Consider the following 13,326-nt stretch of genomic DNA (forward strand, 5'->3'; position numbering starts at 1 on the left):
TACCATTCCTAAGTTCATGATAATAGCTGAAAATACTGTATTCTATATTGCTAAACCAATAGGACAGGGTAAAGCAAAAAGGTATTATAAAAAGTTGAGCTTCCTATGTTATATATTCTCTCTGGACAAGGTAAACATGTGGTATGTAATGTAAATGTAATTGAGGATAAAGAAATTGGGTTTGAAGACCTATTACTTACCATGCAAACTGTTATCAATTTCAATATTTTCAGACATTATTGAATTATTTGTGCTGTAGCTCAGACCAAGAACCATTTGAAGATCTGAGAGATTTAGTCGTGCTGTTAGTTCACCACTTCTATCCCCAACCTAAAACCACAAGCATTTATATTTTAGAGTAGTATTAAAAGACAAAAAATGGTGAAGATTAGCTGAAAATGTTGTGAACCCAAAACTGAAGAAAATATAGAGAAATGAAAATTGTTATATCAGAATTAAGAGACTGAATTAAATGGTTTTTTTCAATAACTGTTTTAAAGAAAACGGAAATTTCTGTAAGTATGGCAATAGGAGAGCTAATTATATTGTATCAATTCATTCTCTAAATATTAGTTGCTTTTAACTTCTATAATTGTATTTAATAATAATGTAAGTTATTCTGTGACAGACTTGGCATCACATGATTAAAATTTCCTAATTTTGTTTCCATTCCATAGTAATAGTTAATATATATTAAACCAGCACTAGACATTACACTGGGCAGTTTTATATACACTATCTCTAATTCTTACAATGATCTGCAAGGTAGATATTATTTGTCCCATTTTATAAATGAGAGAAATGAGACTCAGAAAAGGTTTCCAATCTCAAATAGCCAGAAAGTGACAAAACTGCAACAGGAAACAATCCGTGATTGGTTTACAAAACAAAACATGTTTTTGTTTCTATACCATGCTACTTTTCCATGTAGAGATGGGAGGCATATTTTAGTAATCTTTCCATTCTGCCATGCTTGGCCTTACCTTCCTGTCTTCCTACATCAAGGCCAATGCAAAGAGACCTCTGATTTGTATCTCAAAATGCTTTGTGCAGTTCTTATGCCAAGGGAATAAGTTAAATTTATTACTAGGTCACATAGGAGCAATCTAGAGAAATAACAGGGCTTCCCCCAACCCTGCTAATTTGTGAACCATAACAGCACAGATAGCAGTGTTTTAGTTTCATACCTCTCTTGAAATTTCCAAGTGCTTTTCAGCAAAATGCATCGCTTGATCATGATTCCCTAGAGCAGTGTACGCATTTCCTAAGCTCCAACATGCTCTTCCCTCACCAATTCTACAAAACAATTCAAAGCTAACATGCAGTTATCTGAAAGAGAGCTGTGTGTGGAATAAAAGCTATCTAGAAGTAATTAAAGGTATAAATAATGCTTTGGATTTATTTGGTCTTTCATAAAGGAACATACTATCTTAACATTAGAGACTTATTAGAATACCCAGATAATACTGAACTCAGAGTCAGGTATTAAAATGGGAAACATTCTTTTAAAACATACAATTTATTATGAAATAATAAAATCTCACGGATAGGTCCTTCTAAATGACTCCATTTTCTTTTCATAATAACCCAGGTAATCATTCAGTCCATGTTTGAATACTACTGGGAGAGAGAACTCACTAGAAGTAGCATACTTTACTTTGAACTACAGAGAAATTCTTCATAATGAAGTAAAAATCTGTCTCCTAAAGCAAACATTACAGACTAAATGCCTATAGAGATACACTGCTTTTTCATACAGTTTTTTTAAAATAGCCATCAACATTTAAAAATCAGATTTCATATAAAACTCAGGACTTCCAGCTTCTCTTTAAAAAAGAGGAATATTTGGACATCATAGATCCTCAGTCCTGCCTAGCAAAATGAGCTGGAGCTGAGGAGCTTTACATTGGCCCTTATCTGTAAGTTGACCACAATTCCCACACTGATCTAGTCAGGAGGACCTTTGTAGGCAATTGAGTTTGTGACCTCTTTACTGTCTTGGTTCAAGGCTATATGGAGCACTTTCATCTTCTAAGACATACTAGTCCTTCAAACAATAATATAGAGAGGAGGTGACTAAAACAGAAGAAATTCCTTGATTAAAAATTTCAAAGAAAACAAAGGAAACAAAAACAAAGGAAAAACTCTAGGGGTTCAATAATGCATCTATATTTTAGTTATAGTAAAAAAGTGTGTAACTTACCTATCATTTAGCTCTTGAGCAATTGCTAAGTGCTTCAGATGATAATCAATGGCCTTTTCGTAGTCTTGAAGCAAAGTATATGTGTTTCCAAGACTATAACAAGACTGTGCTTCAACAGCTCTGTCTTTAAGCTGTCGAGCCAATAGTAGTGTCTTTCTAAAAAAAAGAAATTAGTTCTCACACAATGATCATTTTTATTTTTGGCTATAATACTTGTAAATTATTGTACAAAAAATTGTAAAATAAATTGTAAAATAAAACTCTTTTTCCTTCTGCCTTTACAGTACATCTATTTTAGAGTTTAATATCCCACACTTTCTCCACTACTTTTAGACAAAATGAAAAGATGTCTTGGAAACACAAAAACCAAATCCAGATTCTAAGAATAAATTTGAGAGTCCTATTAATTCTTCAGAGAAAAGGAGTATTGAAATATGAGATTAAGGACCCCTAAAGATTATATAATACAGTTTTTTTTTAACATTTAAAAAAACCTGTCCCAGTTGTAGGGGCAAAAAAAGAGAATTTTTGTCCACATAACCTCACTTTGCAATCATACTGTTGTCTTTGCATTTTGTCAAAACTTAAAATACTTGGTTAAAATTCTAATGTATAGGTTATTAGTCACTGATTTCTGAAAAATATTAAATACCATATTTAAATATTAACCAAATTCTACCTATACTCATTGAATCATCAATGAGAAGCCAGTGTAGCAGCTAAGAGTGTGGATCCTAGAGCCAGACTGGGTTCAAATCCCGACTTTGCCAATTATTAGCTCTGCAATGGGGCAAGTCTCTCAACCTCTCTCCGTTTCTTCATATGTTAAATGGAGAAAATACCTCACAGGTTTTTGTGAAGATTAAATGAATTAGTATATACAAAGTGCTTAGAATAGCATCTTGTTCACAGTAGATGCTAATGTTAATACTGTTTTTATTCTTATCATCAGCACTTAATCCTACAGATACTTTAGATCCAGTAACTTAAATGACTCCTATAATTTCTGCCAAATACTATAAATACTTCATATGATTTATAATATATGAAAAATAAGTAGATGATAATATGATAGGTTTAAGCAAACAAAGCTGAAATTATATACTTAACGATGATACCTTCAAAGCTGTTACCTTGGGAGGCTACACACTTACTCTAACATTGCCTCCTCTCAAACATTTTTGGAAGACTTTTGGATTTGCTTTCAGATCCTGGGCTATCTTTCTGGCACACCATTATTCTTTGAGGGTATAGTTAATTTGTAAATGTTCAGAAGTCCTTCTGGAACCAAATTCAATTTGTAAAGTAGGTTTACCAAACTACTGCTTTCTATCCTGAAGGATATAAATTTTAACATATTAAGGCAGGGGCACCTGGGTGGTTCAGTCAGTTAAGTGTCTGCCTTTGGCTCAGGTTGTGATCCTGGGGTCCCGGGATCGAGTCCCACATCCAGCTCCCTGCTCCGGGGAGCCTGCTTCTCCCTCTGCCTCTCTCTCTCTGTCTCTCATGAATAAAAAAAATGTAAAAAAATCTTTAAAATGTTAAGACATTCCTCTTGTGTGGTCCTGAAAACAATTCTAAAGGAGAGTTCTGAGTTCTAGCCTACTTATGGAGAGGGCATTGGGAAGAAGTTTCATTACTTTATACCCATGCTTTCAAGTCAAATAGCCACCATCCTCTTTATTACAGAACTTTTCAGTATTTAATACAAGTAGATCATTTATTAATTAAGACATTTCTATGTCTTTTGTTTAAAATATAAGAAACTTTTCTATTTAAAAATCAAAATATATACTCCTTATATAGTAATTTATTTGGGAGAGCATTTCATATTTAACTAACCAACCAACAAATATTAACCACTGGTCAATGTTTAGGATGGGATGACATTCTAGTTTTTTAGATGGACCTAAAAGCAATTTTATGTTTTTTTTAAAGATGACAAACTATCCAAAATCACATTGGATTCTTTAACAATAAAATACAAATCAATCACTATATCTGTGGTTCAAACTAGCTTCTGCCTAAGGCCTGCATGGGTCTTCAATCTCCACTAATTAGAGAAAATTCCAAACTAGAAAGCATAGACTGGACAATCTCAAAGAGATACTTTGCTATACCTACGTTTCCAGTCTATTGATAGATCAGAAAGACCCTGCACAGAAGAAGCTGGGTTTGCCAACTCCTCAGGTAAGTGAATGGGGCCTGAGCTTACAGTGAGGATCAAAGATGGATAGAGGAGAGTGGGAGAACTGCTCAACAAGGGGGTGTGATGGTGGGGGAAAAAAATTCAGTGATCACTGGAGAAAACTAGGGCATATTTTTGTTAACAGGCTTTCTTGTGGCTTTTCTTCAAAACACATAATTGGGTTAAAAAAAAAAAAGACCAAAAACAAATAAATATATACACCACACATGCTAAACACGTTTAAAGGACTTTAAAAGTTCAGAATTTCATTTAAAAACAATTAGTTTTAAAGATAAAAACTAATAAAAATATAAAGGAGTCATAGCACTACCACTAAAGCTAAGGTACCAGGTCCTATGTGAATTAAGTGCTGAATTTATTCTTTTATTCAATGCTCACAATAATACCAAAAGCATGGAATTGGCATTATCTGTTACAGTGAAGAAAACGAGGCTTAGAAGCACAAGGTCCTGCTGCTAATAATGTGCAAAAAGCAGGTTTTAAACCCAGAGCCTATCATTTAATAGGACTGTGTAACTACTCATTTTACATTTATCTACAGAAATAATAGACTAACTTGTAGTATTCAGAGGCAGTTTCAAATTCACCAAGAAATATATATGCATTTCCAAGGTTGCTGTATGCTCTTCTTTCAGCTGCTTTATCTCCAAATTCTTTTGCAATAAGGAGACGCTGAAACAGAAAATTCTAATTAGATATAGCTATAATACAACCAGAGAATAATCTAATCACTGTTCAAAACACTGATGGAGAAAATGATCTGGCTCCAAAGCCTTGCACTATACCTGCTCATGAGCTATAACCGCATCCCTGAAGTTGCCAAGGAGGTAATGTGTGTTTCCAAGATTTCCAAAGGCACGTCCTTGGGCTGCTCTATCACCCAAAGCAGTCACCAGTGATAGGTTTTCTCTAAATAAAAAAAGTTGTGAAAAAATAAGTTTGAGAAAAAAATGTATTGATTTACAAATCAAATTCTTTTTATCAAAAAAATTTTAAATAAGCTTAGAGCCATAATGTACCACATTTTAAAGCTCCACCTATGAAAGGGGTGCCTGGGGAACTCAGTGGGTTGAGCGTCTCACTCTTGATTTCAGCTCATATCATGATCTCAGGGTCGTGAGACTGGGCCCCATGTCAGACTCTGTGCTCAGCAGAAGTCTATTTGAGATTCTCTCTCCCTCTGGCCCTCCCCCAACCATCCCCGACCACCCAACTGCCCCGGCTCATGTGTACACTCTAAGTAAATAAATAAAATCTTAAAAAAAAAAAAAAAAAAAAGATATACCTAAGATGGAGGGTAATTATAGTAAATAACCAGGAATACTTTACTGAATCATTCAGGCAGGTTTCTGTCCAAAGTCAAGAACAGGGTCAATTTTGGAACCCTTACAGCTAAGAAGTTTTATGAAAATCTACTAGTAAGAAACTAAATTTACTCCACATAATTTAGGCTATTGATTTAGATATTTCTTGTTTTTGCCACTAAGTGGCACTGGTTAACAGTTTAAAGGAAACCTTTCCTGGGGAGGGGATTACTACTGAACTAAAACTATAACAGCAGCAATCTGATGGTTTATTTTTACTTGCTAGTCCATAACTCTAAAACTTTTGCCAAACTTCAGAATGTATTACTGGATAAAGAACATAGAGCAGATCTGTGGCTTAGGTGGGCCATATGACTGCATCAGTGCTACTTACTCATAATAATCCACAGCTGCCTGGAGGGCGTTTCTCACTTCTTCTGGAAATTCTCCTATGTCCTGAGGACCAGGGCAGCCAAAACTTTTCCCTTTGGCGTGATACACATTTCCAAGATTGTAAAGTGCTCTTGCTTCTCCCACCTAGATGAAGATATCAGCAGAATTTACATTTTGAAATCAGAAGCCAGGTATTCTAATGCTGATCACATATTTATTTATAATATCCTTGATGGTCAAGAAAAAGAAATGTTTACACTGGCCATCCACAAAGAACTACACAAATGATTACTTATGAAAGAAGAATGTGTTATCTTCTTTTTCTCTAATTTTTTATTTTTTTCTTTTACTTTTTCTAGAAATTTTTTTGGTATTAACTTCTAGTAAACTACAGAGTAATTAAATAGGATTTAAAACACAAAGCAATTTCAATGAAAACATTTGGCCTGCCATCTAATGTTCCTTATTACCTTGTCATTAAGCTCTCTAGAAATATCTAGATGTCGCTGACAACAAACTACAGCTTCATCAAAATTCCCAAGAACTTTTAAGGTGTTTCCCAGATTACCACTAGCTTTGGCTTCCCCCAGCTGGTCTCCAATAGTCCTGGAAGAAAAAAGAAAAAAAAAATTGTTAAAAATAAAAGCAGTCAGAGTACAGTTTTTCCCAGAAGACAACTGACATGCTTTAGGTAGGAAGGACCCATTAGCCTTGAAACTTACTTTAAATAAAGATTTAAAACTGACATTTCTGTATTTAAATCTAATTAATTTTCATTCATTTAATTAAACCCTAGGATCATTTCACTACTATTAGTTCATTTAATTAAACTGTGATCAGCCTAAAGATTAGTTTTAGAATGCAATGCTACTGAATTAGAACTCACTAGAACGCATTAAGTTCGTTTTTTTAATTGAATGGAAAAAATTTTTTAAGGGACACTTAGGGAGAAAGAGTATTAAAAAGCTTAAATTACCTTGCAAGAGTTAAATCATGATGATGATATTCTAATGCTTTGGCATAATCATGCAGATAGAAATAAGCATTGCCCAGCTGGCTGTAAATAGCACTAAGTGTTTTTAGGTCTTCAGTTCCAACTTGAACTGCAGCTTCAAAGAATGACACACCAGCACGGCAGTCTCCAGATTTACACAGACGTTCCCCTTCCAAGGCCAGTTCTAGGCAAGAAGCTTCCATTCTATAAAATTATATAGGACAGACATGTACAACATTACATTACAACTACACTTAAGTATTTTTAACTTCAGGTAATATAATTTTCATGTTGACTGTGGCTACTCTTGCTCAGAAAAGCTGCCTCTAAGTAGATATACATTATTGATAAAACAATCAACTATTATTTATAGCATGAGCTAAGTTGCCAAATCAAATATCTCTGAGCCTCAGAAGTCTTTTATAAAGCATAGCTAAATATCACTATATGGAGTCCATCTTAAAATGGCCTATCCAGAGCAACCCACTTTACCAATGAGAGAACCTAAAGTAGTGTTTCCTAAAGTATTCTGATTTGTGGCAATCTCACGACTTCCTGAGAGTTTGGGGAGAAAACAGGTACCTGGGGAAGGTGAAGGCCTATAATTAATACCCTTCTCAGTCCGTATATCAAAGTGATCTACTCACCTGTCCATCAACCCCTCCTACTACCATCTATACCTCTTTCTCTGTCCCATATACTCATACAGACACACGCTCCTTCCTGGTCTCACCACATGATCATCTATACCTCAGAAAAAAAGAGCAAAATATTTTAATATATCAGGCACACTTCCATAAAAGAACTAAGTGTCAAGAAACTTTACGTTAGAAAACAGTAATTAAAGATTTGCATTAATTCTAATAGTCAAAGTCTGTCACCGGATTTTTAAAAGCCAGAAGAATGACATTACTGTAAATCTATGTAGGAGAAAAAGTACTGATAATTCAGGTTCTAATCCTAGACTTTAGTAGGTGCCTTTTACCAAAGTTGCCACTGTGTTTTCTTCAACATTTTTATGATTTCTGTCATGTCTGTGTATTACCTAATCATTTACTTAAAATGTGTTTCTATAATTTGGCAAAGCTCTTTGAAACTGGCATATGTCCTTAAAAAAAAAAACAACAACACAACTCTAGCTTCATCCAAAGCAGTATCCATGGAACTGTGAGTTTGATGTGATACTTATGTTTATTTACGAATGTACATTAAGACAAATATGTATAAGTAAAATACAAAAGTAAAATTACCTTATGTAATATGACTGGTACACATATCACCCTTTAGAAAACCCTGATTGAACTCATCAAGCATTTTCATTTTGTGAGTAACACGAAATTACTCCTTATCAGAATTAGCTTTGAGCAATTCTAACAGAGCAGTGATTTTTAACCCTGGCTGCACAACAGCAGAGCTCATGTAGAGTGTTTTTTTAAACTCTCAGTGTGGGGCACCTGGGTTGTGAAGTTGGTTGAGCATCCAACTCTTGGTTTCACCTCAGGTGATGATCCCAGTGTCATGCGATCAAGCCCCATGTCAGGCTCTACACTCAACAGGGGGTCTGCTTAAGACGCACTCTCTCTCTGCCTCTGCCCTTCCCATCTTCCGCCACATACTCTCTCTATATAATAAATAAATCAGTCTTTAAAAATAAATTAAAAAAACTCTCAATGCTAGGTTCCACTCTCTGAGAATGATAGCTGGCTTGCAGTATTTTTTTTTTAATTTTTTTTTTAAAAATTATTTATTTGTTAGAGAGAGAGAGCGAGTAAGCACAGGCAGAGAGAGTGGCAGGCAGAGGCAGAGGGAGAAGCAGGCTCCCCACCCCCCGAGCAAGGAGCCCGATGTGGGACTCATCCCAGGACGCTGGGATCATGACCTGAGCCGAAGGCAGCCGCTTAACCAACTGAGCCACCCAGGCGTCCCGGCTTGCAGTATTTTTTTTTTAAATACCCCTGGGGAATTCCAACGTACAAGCCAGAGTTGATAATCACTGGTTTAACAAGAAATGTGAATTAAACCATCACTCACCCTAAATTTATTCAAATACAATTATACTTTAGTATTTCTAGTAGCAGGTCAATTAACACTTTTCTTCAGATGCTGTTCTTGGTCTGTAACATGTCAAGGTTCCTTAAAGCCATAAATTAAAATGGAATTGCAAGAGTAGAAAAGAAATCTGATAAGCCTAAGAGGAAAGTCTGGACTAAGATTAATAGAGCCAATTGCAAAGGTTCAAAGCAGACTTTTAGTTCAGGATAAACAGATTTATGTAGTCATCTCGGATAGGTAATTTTCAAGTTTTATATGCAGGTGTCTTTTTTTTTTTTTTTTAATAATTCGAGTAATTTAGCCAAAGGATACTGTCTGTTCACAGACTAGTGATTTCACCCTCACTTTATGGATCTAGACAAAATAATGCAAGTAAACCTCTACTTGACATTTTGCTTCAACATCACACCAAGTCAACTAGATATAAAGATGAAAGATCTTAAGTACCTGGAAAATTAATTGGTTAAATCAGAAAATGTAAATTGCTATTTATATTTCTTCATGTCATTTCAAATTAATAAAACTAATTTTTGTCTTTCACAAGTAAAAACTGCCCTTTAGAACTGTATTTCTGAGGGGTGCCTGGGTGGCTCAGTTGTTAAGCCTCTGCCTTTGGATCAGGTCGTGATCCCAGGGTCCTGGGATCGAGCTCCGCACTGGGCTCCCTGCTTTGCAGGAAGCCTGTTCTCTCTCTTCCACTCCCCTTGCTTGTGTTCCCTCTTTTGCTGTGTCTCTCTCTGTCAAAATAATAAATGAAATCTTAAAAAAAAAAAAGTGTTTTTGAACATTAGAGACTTCATGATGAAAAAAATTATTTTTGTTTAAGGTTTTACAAGGTTACCAGTATATTCTGTGTGTGAAGAGAAACAAGGTAGTAAAAGACTACTATGTAAAAATGTGATTTTATTAAAGGGTTCTTCTGCTAGATGAGCTACTGAAATGAAGTGTCTTTATTTGTCTGAATATCGAAACCACTGAACTTTCAAGAATTACCATAGGAAAAGACTTGGGAAGTGTACTTTTTTTTTTTTTTTTAAAGATTTTATTTATTTATTTGTCAGAGAGAGAGAGAGAGAGAGAGAGAGTGCGAGCACAGGCAGAGTGGCAGAGGGAGAAGCAGGCTCCCTGCAGAGCAAGGAGCCCGATGTGGGACTCGATCCCAGGACGCTGGGATCATGACCTGAGCCGAAGGCAGCCGCTTAACCAACTGAGCCACCCAGGCGTCCCGGGAAGTGTACTTTTACATAAAAAATACATTGGGGCGCCTGGGTGGCTCAGTGGGTTAAAGCCTCTGCCTTCGGCTCAGGTCATGATCCCAGGGTCCTGGGATCGAGCCCCGCATTGGGCTCTCTGCTCAGTGGGGAGCCTGCTTCCCCCTCTCTCTCTATCTGCCTCTCTGCCTACTTGTTCTCTCTCTCTGTCAAGTAAATAAATAAATAAAATTAAAAAAAAATACATTACTTTTTCTATTAGTTTTTTTAAAAGATTTTACTTATTTATTTGAATGAGAGAGAGCAAGAACGTGTGTGCATGAGTACAAGCATCTGGAGGCAGTGGGAGAAGCAAATTCTCCACTAAGCAGGAAGCCTGATGCAGGGGTTGATCCTGGAAGCCTGGGATCATGACCTGAGCCGAAGGCAGACGCTTAACCAACTGAGCCACCCAGGTGCCCCTCTACTAAAAATTTTTAATTTAAGCATGATTCCAATTATGTAAATTACACATTGAGCAATTTCACTGCTAGGAATTGATATTAAAGCTATAGCGATACAAATTCAAAAAAATATATGTGAAAGGAGATGTTCATAGCAGTTAAAAACCCCACACAATTAAATGTCCATCAACAGAGCATTAGTTAAAAGAAAATTACATTCCATGGTAAAATGGAATACTAATGATGATATTCACTGAGGGAGAGGGAGAGAAATAGTTACACACAGCAGCACCATCTGTTCAGGATGGGTAGGTGGCTGGCCAGGAAATCAGAGATAAGGCAGAACTGGCTATTCAGATATAAGACATGTAAAAACTGGAAATTTACAACATGTTTGCTATATCCATATAAACCAGAGAAATGTCTTCTTCAAATAAGTATCTTCACCACAAATATATGACTTTCTGGATTTAAACTCACACATTATACTGGAACCATCAAACAAAATGATGTTGCATATAATTTTAATTTAGCTATAGACTAATGGTGTCATAAGGGCTACAAATTTTTAAAAAGGCATTTTATTATTTTTTTTAAAGATTTTATTTGACAGAGAGAGAGAGAGAAAGTGAGGGGTAGCAGGATAGGGAGAAGCAGGCTCCCTGCTGAGCCAGGAACCCAATGCAGGGCTGCATCTGAGGACCCTGAGATCACGACCTGAGCTGAAGGCAGAGGCCCAACAGACTGAATCACCCAGGCACCCCCTTAAAAAGACATTTTAGATAATTTTCATTAGAAAGAGTGACAGCAAACTGGAACACTGCTGGCTACTCAGCTGTCTCTGAAGTCTATGAAGTAAGAATGTTCTGTAAGGGAAACTACCTTAGAAAAGTTATTTCAGTAACTAACTTCCAAAATAAAGTCCCAAACTCTCTAGTTTATGATTAATTCTAAGAAATATTGTGGCTCTGGTATAGTTTTATTAGAAAATAAGTCAATATTCTGGCAAAATCTCCAATACCTTAATCAAATACATCTAATTACAAAGTAGTCAAGGCAGGTTGGTTTATAAATTCTTTAGAAGATCATTAAATAGTAAGAGAGAAAGTAATTTCATATCCTCTTTGTCTCTATGAGAGAATAGAATTACTTAATTTGTTTACCAGCTGGGTTGGAAACAGAACATACCCAGAGTAGAAGACAAACTGGGAAAATACCTCCATTAACACACATCCAACATACAATGTTTCTTTTATTCTTTCTAATGGCCTATCTAGTTGTATAATCAAAGAAAGTACATTCCTAGTAACTATAAACACAGTACTATTATCCTTAATTGAAATGTTTTTGTTTTTGCTAATAGACCATTATAGCTATAATTCCTTATTTTTGCACAAATTCATGTCATTTCAATTTGATTTTTATATTTTATTTTTTATTATTTTTAAAAAGATTTTATTTATTTGATAGAAAGAGAGACAGTGAGAGAGGGAACATAAGCAGGGGGAGTGAGAAAGGGAGAAGCAAGCCTCCCGCCAAGCAAGGAGCCTGATGTGGAGCTCGATCCCAGAACCCCGGGATCACCACCTGAGTCAAAGACAGATGCTCAACAATTGAGCCACCCAGGAGCCCCTGATTTTTATATTTTATTATTATTTACTTTTCTTCCACACTAGATTTTTTTTTCTTTACCTTAATTTTGATTTCTTGTGTTCATAGTATATCAATGAAAGCAAAAGATTAAAAACTCAATGCTATATAATTTTAAAAGATTTAAGAGATTTTGTTCAAATCAGATCTTTCCCTCAAAAGGTTTACATTCTATTTAAGAATAATTGTTGGGATTGAGGACTCAAGATTCAGAAAAAGAGTGCTCTCCATCTTCTCCATTGTGCTGTCTTCTGTGGCTGTCAAATCTTTTTACCGACCTTAACTCCCTCTACCTTCTATGGGTTCTAATTGAGCATGGATCTTTTCCATTATTAATCCTACCCCACCACAAACAATATTCATCCATTCAATTTACCATATATACCTAGTTATTCTAGTTTACTTTGTGAAAGAGAATAGTGTAAATTTATCTTGATTTAGATTTGAATTTTGATTGGTTTAAATTAAAACTTAGTTTTAATTTAAATTAAATTTAATTTAAAAATTTAAACTAAAACTTAGTTTTAAAAGTGATTTTTTACTAAATATCAAATTTAGCTCTCAAAATAACCGTCTGAGATAGGTATTATTACAGAAGAGGAAAATGATGCTCAGACAGGTTGAATGACCTATTAATAAGATCATGGGAATGCAAAGCTGAGAAATGAAACCCATTCTTTGTCTCCAAACCCAATATTATTTCCACCATTCACATTACCTCAAACTTTTCTTGAGGAAAGAATATTAACAACTACATTTACCTAGCAAAACTGAAGAATTCAACACCAAAATTGGATTCCTTTACAACTTGTGTGCAATGGTCAATTTTTACAATACGAAAGTACTGAAGTGTTTATTATTCATAGC

The 13,326-nt window shown here is 35.3% G+C and overlaps 1 protein-coding gene across 4 annotated transcripts in view; it reads right to left on the reverse strand.

Moving 5' to 3' along the window:
* Nucleotides 1-13,326, reverse strand: part of GPSM2 (G protein signaling modulator 2) — a 63,002-nt gene that overhangs the window by 34,705 nt on the left and 14,971 nt on the right. For 3 of the 4 annotated variants that reach the window (XM_080800391.1, XM_080800393.1, XM_080800394.1), the window contains 8 exons: nt 7,086-7,307; nt 6,580-6,715; nt 6,111-6,253; nt 5,198-5,321; nt 4,969-5,084; nt 2,204-2,359; nt 1,188-1,296; nt 201-330 (listed from right to left, as the gene is read on the reverse strand). In XM_080800391.1, coding sequence (XP_080656517.1) covers nt 201-330; nt 1,188-1,296; nt 2,204-2,359; nt 4,969-5,084; nt 5,198-5,321; nt 6,111-6,253; nt 6,580-6,715; nt 7,086-7,307 — 1,136 coding nt within the window. Of the gene's footprint in view, nt 1-200; nt 331-1,187; nt 1,297-2,203; nt 2,360-4,968; nt 5,085-5,197; nt 5,322-6,110; nt 6,254-6,579; nt 6,716-7,085; nt 7,308-7,750; nt 7,848-13,326 lie in introns of all 4 variants that reach the window. The other variant, XM_080800392.1, reaches the window with a different exon arrangement.

The sequence above is a fragment of the Martes martes genome, assembly GCF_963455335.1.
Source record: "Martes martes genome assembly, chromosome: 4".
In the NCBI taxonomy this organism is placed as follows: domain Eukaryota; kingdom Metazoa; phylum Chordata; class Mammalia; order Carnivora; family Mustelidae; genus Martes; species Martes martes.